At 35.7% G+C, this 17,021-nt stretch overlaps 1 protein-coding gene across 3 annotated transcripts; it reads left to right on the top strand.

Moving 5' to 3' along the window:
* The first annotated feature begins 221 nt into the window (after positions 1-221).
* On the top strand, positions 222-13,072 carry LOC117417730 (prolyl hydroxylase EGLN3-like). 3 transcript variants are annotated; one of them, XM_034029997.3, is made up of 5 exons: positions 228-901; positions 7,327-7,446; positions 8,200-8,336; positions 8,694-8,767; positions 11,047-13,072. In XM_034029997.3, the coding sequence occupies exons 1-5, from the start codon at positions 311-313 to the stop codon at positions 11,076-11,078; spliced, it is 954 nt and encodes a 317-aa protein (XP_033885888.2). In that variant the 5' UTR covers positions 228-310; the 3' UTR covers positions 11,079-13,072. The 3 variants fall into 3 exon arrangements, with proteins under 3 accessions (XP_058847624.1, XP_033885888.2, XP_033885899.2); XM_034030008.3 differs by lacking the exon at positions 228-901 and adding an exon at positions 2,217-2,881 and having other exon boundaries at positions 11,047-13,069; XM_058991641.1 differs by lacking the exons at positions 8,694-8,767; positions 11,047-13,072 and having other exon boundaries at positions 222-901; positions 8,200-8,340.
* The last annotated feature ends 3,949 nt before the right edge of the window (positions 13,073-17,021 follow it).

Raw genomic sequence — 17,021 nt, 5'->3', positions numbered from 1 at the left:
AAAAGCCCCGTTTGTTTTGTGTTTAATTAAAGACACATAAACAACCATAGTTGTATGTTGGGTATACTGGTTCCTGTTCATTTTATGTGCCAGAATTACAAAACGTTTCAAATAACCACGAAAAATCTAAATTTGCCTGCCTTCTTTTGAATCGACGTTCTATTCGCCTTTGGATACGTGCCCGAACAGAGCGCGCACGCGTGCACGGGGAATGCCTGAGGTTTTTTTTTTAGCCTTGAAACATGTTATTTTCCACGTACTACACGAGCTGCTCCAAACACTTGAGGGTGTTATCAACTGAATATTGCAAATGGCAACAGCTTGGAAACCAGACTGTACAGAAAACGCCAAACACGAGTCAGTTGAAAACATGAAAACATTTTTCACAAACCATGAAACGAGCGAGGTGGTCAGAAAGATGGGTAAAGAGGATCGAGAAGGGGTTTTGAGCTGGTGTTCTGAAGGACAGTCTATAAAGACTGAACGCACAATAGCAAGCGATTCAAAACCAGCACCTTGCGCGTTGAGTAAAACCCATTACAATAAACCTGTTTGTAAAGATCACAAAAGAGTCAGTTCTCACAAACTGGTGATACAGTACATAGTACCCTGTATGAACTCGTATGGTTTGTGCATCGTGGACAATTTTCTTGGTAACAAATTTGGAGACAAAATTTTGCAAGAAGTCATAACCCTTCATGGATGTGGAAAGTTTCGGGATGGAGAGCTTGCAAGTCAAAAGTCAGGCACAAATAAGTCCATTCGAGGGGATAAAATAATGTGGGTGGAGGGTAACGAACCTGGCTGCGAAAACATAGGCTTGCTCTTGTCGAGAATGGACAGACTCATCACGCATGCTGACGGAAGGCTTGGCACTTACACTATTAGAGGAAGACACAAGGTTAGTACTGTATTTGTCTGCATGAAATCTGTTGAACATGATTTTGCTGGAAGTTGTATTTTTTTTTTTAACGCATACACTGTAGTTACCAGTTGTGTCTTCTGGTATTGTCTTAATACTTTTTAGTATTTTTTAACAATGGATGGAACACAAATGTGATACACTTTAAATGTACTATACCGATACTTTGTATTTTGTAAATACATACTTAATACAGTTTGAACAAAACAAAGACATCTGGGGTTTTAAATAGAAACAAGTTATTTTGTAGCATATGCGCTTTTATAAACACTAAAAAAAACATTCGGTAAACTACTAGTTCAGTGAAAAAAAACCGATAATAGATCGATAAAAGATCGCTTTGATCACAATACTTACCTTTCTTTGTATCCAGTTTTGTCCTAGAAACTGAATTAAACGGCTAAAAACCCATCTACGAGTACGATCGTATGCATCATGTCAAACATTTGAAATGTTGACTATATTGCATTTTACTGCTACACTTTACGCTTGTAACACTGTGTCAGGGAAGTAACTTGATTTTAATGTATATTCATAAATGTACATTCATGCATTTTATAACACTGCTAAAATAATGTTAATTGGGGATGTTTGCTGGAGACTTCTTACATGTGCACTGTTGTTTATACTGTTTGTGCTACATGTGGCAGGTTAGACATTACATGCTGTGAAGGGCATCGTCAATGGCGGAAGCACGCCTCTGAAAAGTTTATTATACGCTTTTGCAGCTATACGCAGGGATGGATTTTTTTTCAACACACTAGGAAAATAAAGACGAGGCATTATTAGCATGGCTCATTAGCCTTTTACTAATGAATAAACATAAAATAGCTGATTGGAAGCAATTTGTTTACCATAATATGTATTTTATATTGACACTAAATATGCCCCCTCCTCACGTCATGCACATGAGTGAATCATCTTGCAGGTGGATGCCGACACAATGCATTTGCTAAACAAAAATTCTGGGTTGATTTGTTGCTATTAAAATTACGTCTGTGCTTTTGTTTTCTAAGCTACATATTGACATTTGATGTTTCTTTTTCTAAGAATTAATTGTGTGAAGCATAGCAAAAAATGTGAAATAACCAACAAGAAATTATATATATATATATATATATATATATATATATATATATATATATATATATATATATATATACAGTAGAAGATATATATATATATGTGTGTGTGTGTGTGTGTGTAGAACATTTGCATCGATTTGCCTTTCTGTTACAATGGTAAAATATAGTCCCCACCCACGTATTGGCTACCTCACATCCTGCACGTTTCACATAACAGAAACCATCTGGCTCTGGTAAGCAAAACAGATAATCTCAGGGAAACCTATAAAGCAGACGGTTAAAACAAAATCTAGTAATTCTTTAAACACTGTGCCTTCTGAAACTGTGAAATCGATACATATACAGTATGTAGTTATTTTCAAATAGTGATGTACACTTGGACACAAAAAGGAACCATACCAACACCGCAACATTCTATTCTGTTGTTGAGTGGGGGAAACTGGAAATAAAATTAACTTCACCACTTAGTAATATAAATTGAAGCTGCTACAGTATAAATATTTAGGGGGGAAAAATGCCGATACTTCAGCACATCATGAAGTTGGATTTGGAGAAGTTAGCAATGGACTACATTGTGCCCTGTTTGGTGGAAGAAGGTTTTTTTTACTTGGACAGTTTTCTTGGAGACGTGGTTGGCCAATGCGTGCTGGATCAGGTCAAAGAAATGCATTGCTCCGGTTTACTACACGATGGACAGTTGGCCGGCCGTCGGACTGGTGTTTCTAAAACTCATATCAGAGGAGATAAGATCGCCTGGGTCAGTGGGACTGAAAAGGGATGCGAATCTATTAGCTTCCTTCTGTCAATGATAGACAGACTTGTGGTTCTGTGCGCTAGGGGATTGGAAAAAAACAATATCAAAGAACGGTCCAAGGTAAGTTATCATTCATTTTGATCGTTCTGTGCAACGTCAGCGATTTCTCTGAGCAGAGTACAATAATGCTGTTTGTTTTAGAATAGGCTCAACAACACAGTCTCTTAGAGAGACATACCTAAGTAACGATTTTATTGCTTAAGCAACATACTTTTATTGATTTTGAATTAGAATAAATAAACATTAATAAGTAAAGCCTACTAGTGCCACAAGCCGGTGAATTTGTTTTCAAGACTGCTCTGTATGGTTAGCTGACACTTTGGCCATGAATATCAAAAGTGTCTTCCGACAGTCCGAAACTCGCTGTCTCTGTCTGTTTTAACCCATCATAAAATGAAACACTTTTCTACTGTTTTCCCACAGGTGGAATGGGTGCAATCTAGATAAGTTGCAGAATATCTACAGGTGTAGTGTTAGAAAATGGTACATCGTCAGAAAGTGGTACGAATACCAAAATATGACCTCTGTAATGTCAGCATGTGGTACTTTGTCAGATTTTGGTACATATGCAGTCAGTTGCAATCTGATGGGTGTTTCGCTAATGTGAAAATTAGGCACATTTTTCACTTTGTAATGAATGTTTTGCAGCTGTGCATAAGTAAAAAATGCTTATTTAACCCTTTCAAGACCAGGCATTTTTTACTGGGATGCTCCCCCCAGGACCAGGCATTTTTTTGGCTGTATTTAACTCTTCCTATAAAAATTCATTAAAAAATCATTTTTTTTACAGTAGCATCTTGGAAATGGTGTCCTTTTTTCAGAACACCCGGGAACATTATAAGGTACTTCAGAAACCATACACACTTTCAGTTTTTTTTTTTTAAAACACAGTATTTCTTTTTTTTTTTTTAATGTAAAGCAGTACATTTACAACGTATAAAAAGCCAATTTCAGGAAATAAGTGAAAAGTTTCTGCAGAATGCCTCTAAAGGACAACAGTCACAGGCCTCTGCTTCTTTGTATTGCAATATATAATTATTATTATTATTTATTTCTTAGCAGACGCCCTTATCCAGGGCGACTTACAATTGTTACAAGATATCACATTATTTTTACATGCAATTACCCATTTATACAGTTGGGTTTTTGCTGGAGCAATCTAGGTAAAGTACCTTGCTCAAGGGTACAACAGCAGTGTCCCCCACTGGGGATTGAACCCACAACCCTCTGGTCAAGAGTCCAGTGCCCTAACCACTACCCCACACTGCTGCCCTAAACGATATAAACGATATAGGATAGAGAGAATATGCAACAGTTGGATAAGATAGACTTTTTTTGTTTCAAATAGCATATTATGATTATGACTGAAATATCTGGAAACACCAAATTGTCCATCAGCAATATTAGGGAGGAAAGAAATAGATATAAAATCAGCAGTATTTGTGCATATCCCTGTTCTCTAGTTTCAAAGTTCCTCATCAATAGTGAAAACTACCAAACCATGATCACAGCTAGTACGTGACATTTCACACTTGGTGGTTCTGTTTTTTTCTGTTAGGATAGACAGGAAGCTGGTTATCTGCCAACAGGAAAAGAGTATTCCCTCACGGGTTCCATGAACTGTGGAGTATCACTCAGTAGTATGGGGAGGGTTACATCACACTGGGCTAGTTATCACACGCTTTAATTTTCATTTTTCTAATGCATTATATCTGATATTAGAATCTTTCAATCTAAATAAAAAAAGATGAAAAGCTGATATTTACTTATTTAATAAGTTTATACAGAACCTGTTGGGGTTTAAACATTTTCATTAAATAGCCCATACAATTCTATTTTTAATATAGGTATGTGCAGTAAGTTAACTTTTGAAAGATAAACAACTTAGGGTGAAAGTCAGGGAAAAAATATATAATAAAGGTGCAAACTGTAAATTTGGTTGCATCAAGTTGATGTAAAGGTTTATCTTTAAACATTTGTCTGGGTTGAGATTTTTTTTTTAAGCAAAACCATGTTGCCTTGACATTGAACGGTGTATCTGGGAGGTGCTGTGCTGTGAAGTTAGTGCTTGACTTTCAATAGTCTCACGCTCTGCACGTAGCATTGTCATTAAACCATCATCATGCTGGCAAGAAGCCAGCATCCTTCAACCAAGGAACTGTACTGCTGAATTGCAACTGGTGTGTCTGTTAAATTGCTCCTTCATTAGGTGTTTACATGTTCTAGTAATTACAAGCTAAATATGTATATCCTGAGTGGAAGCAATTAATGACATGGGCTCATAGCTTCAGATATCGGAAGTACTTGTTGTTTCCAAAATAAATCAGCTGGAACAGTTCTTCTAATAAAAATAAAAATAAATAAATAAATAAAGTTGAGGTACTGCTGTACTATCGAAATGAATGCAGTGTTTTGAACGTGCAGGTAATACCACTGTATACAAGTATTGTGTAGTATTTCTGTAAAGTGCTTTTTTAATACAGTTTACTTTTCTAGGTCTAGTAGTGGAACATAATGGTATGCATAGTAAGTCATTATTGCAAATCTTCAGTTAACGTTCTTTTTTTATCTGATGGTGTTGCAATGTGAAATGTTTCTTGTGTATTGTGGCTGAAAGCTAAATTAAGTTTCTGTCTCAAAGCCATTTGGGCTTAGTTCCAATAGGGACTGGAATGTTTTTTTTCTAAGCGACAGATAAGAAGACTATCCCAAAAAAGTAACGGATAAAAAGACTGTCCAAAAAAAAACAACACAATTCTGTTCCACTGCTTTCCTGTATGGTGAACCAGGGCTTCATGCATAGCCAACATTTAACACCTTTGGCCTGTGGGACAGTTCTCATAAAGATTTAGGTTAGCACGCACATACAGCATTAGCCCCTCAGCTCTTCAAGAGGTTCAATCCCATAAGGTTCCTTTACTATATTACACACTAAGCAAACTGACTGGCAATTGATGCAAAGTAATAACAGTGACTTTGTTATGTTATCTGTTTACAGTTGTTTTTGCCATTGTAATACAGTTTTATTTTACCAAAATTTAAGATTTGACAGATCTTAATAGTGTTCTTAGTTATATGGTCTCTACTGTCAGATTCTGTCTCTCTGATGTCTTAAGTTAGGCAAGTTTTAAGGGATAAGTCATTTACTACCATGAGCTGTAAGTAACTGGGCTTGTGTAATATGTAACTTCTGTTGATATCTGCTGTCATTAAAGCAGCATGCAGCAGAGGCATCAAATGTCATGCGTTTAGTAAAGTCAATATTCCAACATTTAATCAACAAATTCAGTGTCAGCTTTAAGAACCTTTTGCAGTTTCTTGTTAAGTGTGAGAGCTGCAGAGCTTGAATATCTAGGATCAGAAAATGTGTACAGCTTCAAAATGCCAGGGAATCGAAACAGGCACAGTTATATATATGTCAGGCAAACACACTAAAAACTAAATAGAAACTGTTGTGTATAAACTTTCCACATGAGTAATGTGGGTAACAGCTGGACAACCTACACTGTCTACAATCTGACAGTACTTATTACATGGTGTGTGGGAGATGCAGAATGACTTACTGTTATTGTTTATGGCAAATGAAAATGAATCACTCTTGCTATCATTAGAGATTGCAATGGGTAATGGGGTTTATGTTTTTTACATTTCTTTTCATAAGGAATTATCTGTGTTCTGTGATCCACTCTACCCCTTGTGTTTTAGATGTACATTGCAGTGGGTAAAGCTATCAAGAAGTGGCGTTATAGGTTTTGAAACTGCCATCAAGCTAGATTGAGTGCTTACAGTTGCTCTATTTGAGGAGTGATGTCTAAAGAATGTAGATTATCAGTGTCAGCTGAGTAGACCTGCAAATACTGTGGCTTTTAAATCATGACTGGGAGCACGTAGTGCTTGGTGAAACCCAAGGCGTAGAGTGCTGATAGCTACTTCCTGCTACCTACATTAATTTACATTTTTATCATATAAAATCCCCAGACATTTCTGTCAACCACATGAGTTAATTCCAGAAGTATACATTTTGGTGGCTTTATTTACTTCTACAGTACCACATGTACTGCTGATCACAAAAACACATGGTCCAAACGAGATCTTTTTATGATTACAAAATATATATTTTATATTAGCAGTTAGCAGTTATATAAACCCAGATGTTCTGAATTTGCAGATTATCGTGGTGAAAAATGTGCATGCAGTAGTAGTCTTACAATAGTAGTTTTGATGTCAATTTGACATTTGCTTAATAATAATAATAATAATAATAATAATAATAATAATAATAATAATAATAATAATAATAATAATAATAATAATACATGTATTTTAAATGCTACATCATTGTCACAGGGAACTTTGATACAGTACATTCGAATGTTTAAAAAGTGTTGTACATAAATGTCAAACCTCTTACACAGGTTTTGTATTACTAGCTTAACCCTTTATGAAATGTGTGTGCGTGTTCACAGATCTAAATCCTCTGTTTTTTTTTCTTCTTGTTATTGCAGGCAATGGTAGCGTGTTACCCGGGTAACGGAACTGGTTATGTGAAACATGTAGACAACCCTAATGCTGATGGGCGCTGTGTTACGTGTATTTATTATCTGAATAAGAACTGGGATGCAAAGGTAAGGCAATTATATTTGCTGTACATTTACAAATATTAATTCAAGTTGTGTGTCTTTCAGTGTGTTGGATAATAAGTTTTAATTGGCTAATTTGTAAGGCTTCTGCTTCTGTACACCTCCTTCCCTTACAGAATTCTTATACCATTTATATGCATTGAAATAATATCACACGTGCATGTTTGTGTTTAGGACATAATAAAGAATGTTGGTTTACTATTTACCGTAACAGCCTTTTAAATGATATTTTAAATGATAGCATTATGAAGTTTCTTCCTTCCAACAGAAATAAGCAATCTAAACATATCCCCAATTAAAATGTCATGCAGAGATGCGCAAGGTTAAAACCAAGCAGCTGGGAAGTTCTCGCTTTTCTGGCAATCTGCCACAGTTTACTGTGGCTTACTGTTACTGCTGCTAACCCATGTGATTTTAATAACCTTTTCCGGTGATAAAGACTGTTGTATTAAAGTCTTTGTTTAAGTCATTTTACAACCAAACAACATTAAAATATAGTTCTAATCTAATAGGAAACGCTTCAGTAAAAGATCAAAACAGGAGTAAAAGTGATCAGAATTAAGTAGAAATAAGTTGTCTTGTCTGCCTTAGTTTTTTCAGATTGAGCTTCTCTATGGATGCTGAAAAGGTTGAATCCAGAAGTGTTTGTATTGCACATGGCAATGACTATTGACGTGATTGTCTCAGTCTGGAGGTAGTTCAGTCCTGACATACTGTTTGCTCTTGTGTGCTTTACAGGAAAACGGTGGTATTCTGAAAATATTCCCAGAAGGAAAGTCCTACGTAGCAGATGTTGAACCAATTTTTGACCGATTATTATTTTTCTGGTCCGATAGAAGAAATCCACATGAAGTCCAGCCTGCTTACGCAACTCGGTAAATTATAGACACATATACTACCTATGTGTTCACTGTACACCAGAGTATAGGGAAAAACAGCCCACATTTTAAAGTGGCAGAAAACATTTTCAGTAGAGTTCTCTCTGTTTCAGTTTACAATATTATTATGTAAAATTTTTTGGGATTTTTTTTTCCAGTTGAAAGCAAATTTTGATAATTGTTGTTCTAATAATAGTAGTATTGTTGTTACAATAATTTTCATAGCAGTCGACAAAGTTGTACGTGCAGATCTGCTTGATAAAAATGTAAAATAAATAAATGACTCTGCTGCTTATGTAGTAGGGAACTGTTTGTCAGTTGCAGCTTTTAATATATGTATATATATATTTCTAGGTATGCCATTACTGTATGGTATTTCGATGTAGAGGAAAGAGCTCAAGCTAAAAAGAGATTCAGAGACTTAACAGGTAAGCTTGCTAAACGTTTCAACAAATACACATATAGCAAGAGGAGTTTTAGCATTATAGAATCCCTGTGAAACATGAAAATGTGACATTTTTAGAGTAGGTGTGAGGTGACATAAAGACATGCTCAAATTTGTTGGTACCCCTCCACAAAAAACGAAGAATGCATAATTTTCTCTGAAATAACTTGAAACTGACAAAAGTAATTGGCATCCACCATTGTTTATTCAATATTTAATAGAAATCAGACGTTGCTTTTGATTTTTTATTCAACATAATATTGTAAATAATAAAACAAATGAAAATGGCATGGACAAAAATAATGGGACCGCTAACCTAATATTTTGTTGCACAACCTTTAGAGGCAATCACTGCAATCAAACGTTTTCTGTAGCTCTGAATGAGACTTCTGCACCTGTTAATAGGTAGTTTGGCCCACTCTTCCTGAGCAAACTTTCTTCTCCAGACTGCAAGTTTCAGCTCTTTCCATAGATGTTCGATAGGATTCAGATCAGGACTCATAGAAGGCCACTTCAGAATAGTCCAATGTTTTGTTCTTATCCATTCTTGGGTGCTTTTAGCTGTGTGTTTTGGGTCATTATCCTGTTGGAGGACCCATGACCTGCGACTGAGACAGAGCTTTCTGACACTGGGCAGTACGTTTCGCTCCAGAATGCCTTGATAGTTTTGAGAGTTCATTGTGCCCTGCACAGATTCAAGGCACCCTGTGCCAGGCGCAGCAAAGCAGCCCCAAATCATAACCGAGCCTCCTCCATGTTTCACTGTAGGTATGGTGTTCTTTTCTTTGAAAGCTTCATTTTTTCATCTGTGACCATAGAGCTGATGTGACTTGCCAAAAAGGTCCAGTTTTGACTCATCTGTCCAAAGGACATTCTCCCAGAAGGATTGTGGCTTGTCAATATGCATTTTAGCAAATTCCAGTCTGGCTTTTTTATGTTTTTCTTTCAAAAGTGGAATCCTCCTTGGTCTTCTTCCATGGAGCCCAGTTTCGCTCAAAAAGTGACTGATGATGCGATCAGAAACTGACTTACCTTCACCTTGGAGTTCAGCTGGTATCTCTTTGGCAGTTATCCTTGGTTCTTTTTCTACCATTCGCACTATCCTTCTGTTCAATCTGGGGTCGATTTTCCTCTTGCGGCCGCACCCAGGGAGGTTGGCTACAGTTCCATGGACCTTAAACTTCTTAATAATATTTGCAACTGTTGTCACAGGAACATCAAGCTGCTTGGAGATGGTCTTGTAGCCTTTACCTTTACCATGCTTGTCTATTATTTTCTTTCTGATCTCCTCAGACAACTCTCTCCTTTGCTTTCTCTGGTCCATGTTCAGTGTGGTGCACACAATGATACCAAACAGCACAGTGACTACTTTTCTCCATTTAAATAGGCTGAATGACTGATTACAAGATTGGAGACATGTGTGATACTAATTAAATAAACTAATTAGTTTGAAATATCACTATAATCCAATTATTTATTATCTTTTCTAAGGGGTACCAACAAATGTGTCCAGGCCATTTTAGAATATCTTTGTAGAATAAGCAATAATTCATCTCTTTTCACAGCTTCTTTGCTTTATTCTATGACATACCAAAGACATGCAAGTATACATGATAAAATAGCTTTTAATTTCATCACTTTTCAGGAGGAATGAAGCATTATTTCAATGAGCTGTAAGGGTACCAACAAATTTGAGCACGTCTGTATAAGGGTTTTCAATGTGTATCTTTATAAATTTGGTGTCATTTAGCAGGGATGGAAATAAGACTCCTATTGCATAGCTGTTTCACCCATTCCAGGTTTTAATACATGCTTGATTAGCCACAGTGTATTGGTAACAAGCTCAAGTGAGTCTTATTAAACTCGTAGTAAAAACGAATGGTTGAAACGGCTATGCAATGGAAGTCTTGTTTCCATGCCTGTTTAGATTATTTTCTACCCATACACTGAATTAGAAGGTTCAGGAGCTAGAAAGATAGAAATTGTAATTTTTGCATCCTAGTTCAGTGTGATTCATTACTGTACATATTTGTTTTGCAAATGAATGAGACCACACAGTTTAAACATTTTTAAGATATATTATTGTGTGAAAACATTTTATCTAACTCGCCTAAACCATTTTTGTTGTTGGCTACGGATTTTCAGAATAGTGTTTGTTCTTTCTGTGCAGGATTTAAAAGGTATCTGTGTGTACATGAATAGGCTATTTTCTGATATATGTATTGACTGTGCTTGTTCTTATTTTATTTCTGTTCCTGGTAGCGTCTTCACAAGAGAGAAGTTTTGCTTCTTGATATGAGTGGACCACAACAAATAAATCTTCAGAAGACGTGCACTTAATCATGAGAGCCAAAGATAACAATCCAGCTTTTAAGTTGTGTCTTTCAAACCAGCGTTTGTCCTTGTTACTTTTGCATGTTTGAACTGCACTAATGGTACGGACTACAACTTTATTTGCAGTACATTGTTGATAAAGTCCAAACAGGCTTCTGTTTTAAAAGGAAATATAAACACATTTTGTTTTTTTGGGTGAATTTTGCTCTACCATGTGACTCTAAATACTGTCTTAGATTGGTTTTGTTTGCGTTGCAAACATTTGTTTGAGTAATTCTGTTTGTATTGTACATACCATGCAAAACCAAAACAGTGCATGAATTATTGAGAACGTCATGTACTTTAAATAATTTCAGAACCACATTGTATAAAGTTTGCCCACTTTTAAAATACTATAAACATTGCATAAAATACATGCATACATTTCAGGTGTCTCTTTGTAAAGCTTGAATCATAGTGTAATTAATATAATGGTCCTTAAAGCTTGATGCCAGCTTGCATGCTGGACAGCAATGCTGGCAGGTTAGAATATATAAAAATATATAAAAACTGTGGTGAAAGTAAACCCGCTTTCTTTAAAATGTGATATTGTCAGTGTTCAAGAACATGTTTTTTTAATTTAAAAAAGTAGTTTTTTGCACAAAGGATGTGTTTTGGGTTTTTCTTTGAATTATTTTGCATTTTAACAGCTCAGCATACTGGGATAAAGGTGTCTACCAAATCCATAAATAATAATAATACTGAATGCCCTTGCTACACTGCAGACAAACAAGCATTGAGTAAAACTGTTTTTAAACTTCATTTTTCGATTCAAAAGATTTATTACCTCTATCAAATAGAAATGTATTTCTAAAATGTGTTTAGCTGAAGCATTAGCCAGCCTAACTTGGTGTCTTGTAGTTTAACACCTGAATATAATATTATGAGTTTGAAGTTATGGATGAAGAAAAGAACAGATTACATGAGGACAGCTAGTGAGAGTCACAGACTGGGGAATGCCTTGTCAAACGGCACCCATTCAAACCAGGTTAAGTAAATATCAGAGGCGAATACTGCTCATCTCCTTTTCAACCTCTGTGAGGTTTGTAAACACAGTGATGAACTATGTTGTAAAAACGCAGAAACTAACTGAAAGTAATAAAGTGTTACCAGATAGTGTAACCTTGGTAGCTAAGCATTAATAAAAGTTACAGTACTTGCACACACTAACTGTAATTACAGATGGAAGCAGAAGAATCTAGAGATCCAATTGATACGATCAAAAATGGATTACAGTAATAGTTATATTTAAGTACATCAGGTTTCTTGTAGTATCTAATAATTATTGATATATCTGATTACTGGTTCTATGTTATAACAAAATACAGTTAAAACTATACTAGACTACCGAGGAAAGTTTTATGAATATTTATTAAACACACACAAAAAAAAACACACACAAAGACTTTTTTTAAAACAATCCAAAGCTATGTGAACAGGGTCATATAAATAAAAATACCAGAAGCTCTGGATCTTTCCAGTGAGTTTCCTGTGCATTTTTCCCCATATGATTTATTTCTGTCCAAGATCGCCCTCTACTGGGATCAAATTATACGTGTCGCAGTGTTTAGAACTGTCACTGTTTAGATCAATTGAATAGACCCCTATGTGTACTTAATGTGCTATTTGCCCCGGAAACTATTATGTTATGTTAGTGGAAGTCATCTCCAGCCAGGATCGAACATAGGAGTGGCACCACCAAGTGGTGAAAGAGACGTTACTACAAGTTACTTCGCAAGAACATACCATACAGTAGAACTAACCAACCCATTGGAAGAATGTGTGCATAACTTTTAAGCCTTATACAGCAGTATGACAAGTTAATAATAATTATTCACTACATCCTGACAGATTTATCAATATATTAGAATCTGAATGTTTTGTTGTGTGCAAAAATAATTAATTAAACAAAACATGTTTTGATTTAAATACATTCTTTTTGCATTGTGATTAATTTATTACTCTAATCCCTGTATACCAGTTATGCATTTAAATAATATGTATTCAAACTATTTGGGATTTTGAATGCTGAAACATTCCTTTAGTTTCAATTTCAAATGGAATTCAAATACAAAAACATAGTCATCATGAATGCATTTTGAAACTAAAATAATTTGGACCAACACATAGAAAGGAGACAGGAAACATTAGGTTCAAATCCAGCATTCTTTCTGATTTACTGTGTGACTACATCTATCTCTGAAACCCTTACAACAATTATTATTAGCATTATTACCTATAGCATATATTGATAACAGTAAAAATGTGGCAAAGCGAAATAAGGACTATCAAAGGGGAAGTAATCCAGAAAAGACTACATAAGTCTTCATCCATAACTACAAAAACACAATTAGACACATGTTTCAGAGAGTGCCTTCATCCAGCAGCAGCATCAGTCATCACAAATAATATTACAATGGTCTTCAACCAGCCTTGCAGTTTAACAGGCTACTGTATGCAAGTAGATGACCGTAGAAAAACCTCAACGTGTTAATTAGGAACATCTTGATAGACCATAAAGTACAGTATTCATTCAAACAATACCAGAAAAAAGACCTAAGGTTTCACATTGTTGTTGCAGTGAAACTAAGAAGTAAAGACTCCAATGACAGCCCACAAAACCTCTTTTTATTTTCATTTTCATTATTATTATTATTATTATTATTATTTGCTAAATTTGTGGAAACCTTTTTTTTTTTAATGTTGTTATTGATGCCCTCCCCTGTGCCTCTGCTCTAGGATTTGCATACAATCACATCAGTATCAACTTCTGTCACTTCCAAATTTCAGCAGCAATGAACGAGATGAAAAGCTGTGTCTTTTGGGAAGGGAAAGAAAGCCCGTACCCATGAGTAGATTCTGACAGGCGTCCTTGTGTTAATGATCTGTGTGTGCTGGGCTATGGAAATTCAACAATATGCAAATGAAACCGTGGTCCACACCAAGGGAAAGGGCCTTGAGGCTATAGGAAATAGGAGTACATATGAAATGCTATATGTTGTTCAATGGCTTAAAATCGTCTTTCTTTAAATGCACCCCAAACTATCTATGTGTGTGTGTTTTATTAAACAAATAATGACTCCATTGGGAAACTGTCCTGCAGTAGAGCAGAATTGAAATATACAGTATATATCATCCATGTTTTATTAATGATTATTTTTTAAATTTTTTTTTCTGTTGCAAGGGCAAACTGTAAATTGTTTTTGTCTTTATATAACAATGCTACAAAACAACACTCATAACTTAAAAATAAATTCAGACACCAATGCATTTGAATATATTAGTTCAAGGATTCATCAGCTAAAAATCCTAAATATTTAAAACCTTGAACTTGCTTGAAGACCTTGGCATCCAAGGCTTTCAAATTCCCTTGTTCTCAGTCCTTGAAACAATTTAAATGTGGAATAGGTTATTAACAATTTAAATGTGTTAGCAACATGTTCCAGTTTGTAAACGGAAGTACCCTTGTTTGCTCAGCAGATGTCATGTTTGCTCTCTTTGTCCAACAAGAGGAAAGTTACATTTCAGCAATTGATATCCAAAATTACAGATAGAGCTCTGTAGTACATTTCAGTCAATAGGTAAGACAGGGATTTATTTTGAATATTTTCTGTAACTTAAAGCTAGAAAAAAGCTCAATAGAAGGGATAGGGCTTGTTTTGGTTCACTTTTCTGTTTCCTCTGGGGGCAGGGCAAGTGAGTCTCACTTCCCCAACCTCAGGTCTGCTTCAGCGACCTCATCCTCGCTCTGGGGGGTTCTCACCGCTGTGAGTCAGAGGGGACCCCCGGCCACACTATCCTGTCGCAGCTCATGCGCTAATCTTACCTCGTCATGTGAGGCTCTGTTCTGTTTCCCTCTGCTGAGTCAGAGCCCTTTTATGTGTTTTCAGATCCTCGAGGCTTCAGCCTTCGACCAAGCCCGGTCATCGGTCAGGGATCTCTTCCTATCCTAACTTCGAGTCTGGGCCCCTCCAAGCCCGCATCTAAGTCCAGGCCATCGGCTTGTCTTATATCTTAAGTCCGGGCTCTCTTTGTCCACCTCTGTCCCACTAACAAGCTTGTTTCTGCTTCCTCTAGTCTATAATTACAGCCTCAACAAACGCACAGTTAAAATATATATATATATATATATATATATATATATATATATATATATATATATATATATATATATATATATATATTTCAAAGATGACATGTATTATATAATTGATATATAGCCTACTAGGCCTACAGTATGTTTGTAAAGCACTGAATAGGGGATGTTAATATGCTACCCCTGTTTTCTATTCGTAAATGTTCATTTAATAGTGAGCAACTTATTTTAATCTCTCAGTTCTACCCTGATGCCCTTTATTCGTTGCCAGAAATGTGGCAATGGAAGCAGGCATGTGTTTTGATTCATGGTCAGACTGGACCAACAGACCGCTGCCCACTGGCTTCCTGGCACTTAGCGGCATCTTGGACTCAAAGATACCCTTGTACATGAAACGAGTCATTGTTCATTCAGTAAGTAATTGTGCACAAACTGACCCATTGTTTCTTTACAGTGCAGTTTTCCTACCCACTGGGAGCTTATACAACCCCACTAGAGGAGCATAGACATCAGGTGCGGGTCCTAGCAGGCCTCTTGTGGTACCTTTCAAAAACGTTCTCATCACTTTGGAATTCTTTTAATTACGGCATTTCATTCCATTCATTGAGTTTCAGAAGAGACTTGCTTGCTCATAGGATCTTGACAAAGTGCTAAGTGTTTTCAAACCACCTTGGCCCCACTACATGAACAGCATGGCTGTACTATACTAGACCATAAACTAAACATATATGGTAAATGAAGGATGCACTTTCCTGTTGCTAAGCCCAACAGTATACACATTTTCTGATGTTGAGAAAAAAATATATATATATAATATAAATATTCAGAGAAATAATTATGTTGTCGTGCTGTATTTACTTGTTTGTTTTTAAATTAAATGTGTTGATTTTAGATAGCAGGTGCTAATGCATTGTGTGGTTGTACTTGATACAGCTATTTAAAGCTGTCTATTGCATGCAAGGGGAAGAGAGTGTGTAATGGTAGGTCAATACAATAGACAGTAAAGCAATGGTTTCCATGTGCTCACCGCCTATTTTAATGACTGAACGTAAGACTAAAAAACAAAGACAAGAGAGTCTAAAACATCTTATTTATTATATCCAGAAATTATATTTTATTTAATTACAGAAAAATAAAATGATTGTACAAATATAATCTATTCAAGTTGTGGAATAATAAATCCAAGAAGTACTGTGTTGAACAGCCATAGTATCTACTAGCAGTGTTTTATAAGGGCACTGTAAAAAGAAACAAGACAGGTGAGGTTGTGTCTTTCTTTAAGCAGCAGGTCTGTTACAGGGATGGTTTTGTGGGGCTCTATTTTTAAGCACTCACCTGTGCTAATTAAGTAACAGCTGGACCTAATTAAGACACTATCCACTTTCTGATGTTCAGAACAAAGGAGATAAAGAAGGGTGTTTTCATAGAGAGTTTTTTTGGTTTTGTTTTGCTTTAGTTACAATAAACAAAAGTCGTTTTCAACTCTGATAAATAGCACCACAAGGAATCAACTGAAGGAAAGAAAGAGGTTTGGATCTCTCCACTAACAATTTGATCATATCAACATGGTATGTTTTTTGTTGTTGTTGTTGTTTTTTTTAGAAAACTAAAGGTTTTAGGTAAAAAATAATTTGCTTTTTTTTAAATGCAATTCACATTATGTGAATAGCTTTCTTTCTCATAAAAAATAAATAAAACATTCAACATGAAAGCATTTGATATGCAATGCAGCTGTCATATTAACACTGACCTGCTGAATACGCGCAGC

This window comes from Acipenser ruthenus, chromosome 18 (assembly GCF_902713425.1).
Source record: "Acipenser ruthenus chromosome 18, fAciRut3.2 maternal haplotype, whole genome shotgun sequence".
Taxonomy (NCBI): Eukaryota; Metazoa; Chordata; class Actinopteri; order Acipenseriformes; family Acipenseridae; genus Acipenser; species Acipenser ruthenus.
This window is presented reverse-complemented; position numbering and strand designations above follow the sequence as displayed.

Excerpts from the sequence above, each read along its gene's own strand:
- LOC117417730 (XM_034029997.3), top strand. The coding sequence starts at position 311 with ATGGCAACAGCTTGGAAACCAGACTGTACAGAAAACGCCAAACACGAG. Across the intron at positions 7,447-8,199 it reads ATAAGAACTGGGATGCAAAG|GAAAACGGTGGTATTCTGAA; the intron begins GTAAGGCAATTA and ends TGTGCTTTACAG. Across the intron at positions 8,768-11,046 it reads GAGATTCAGAGACTTAACAG|CGTCTTCACAAGAGAGAAGT; the intron begins GTAAGCTTGCTA and ends TGTTCCTGGTAG.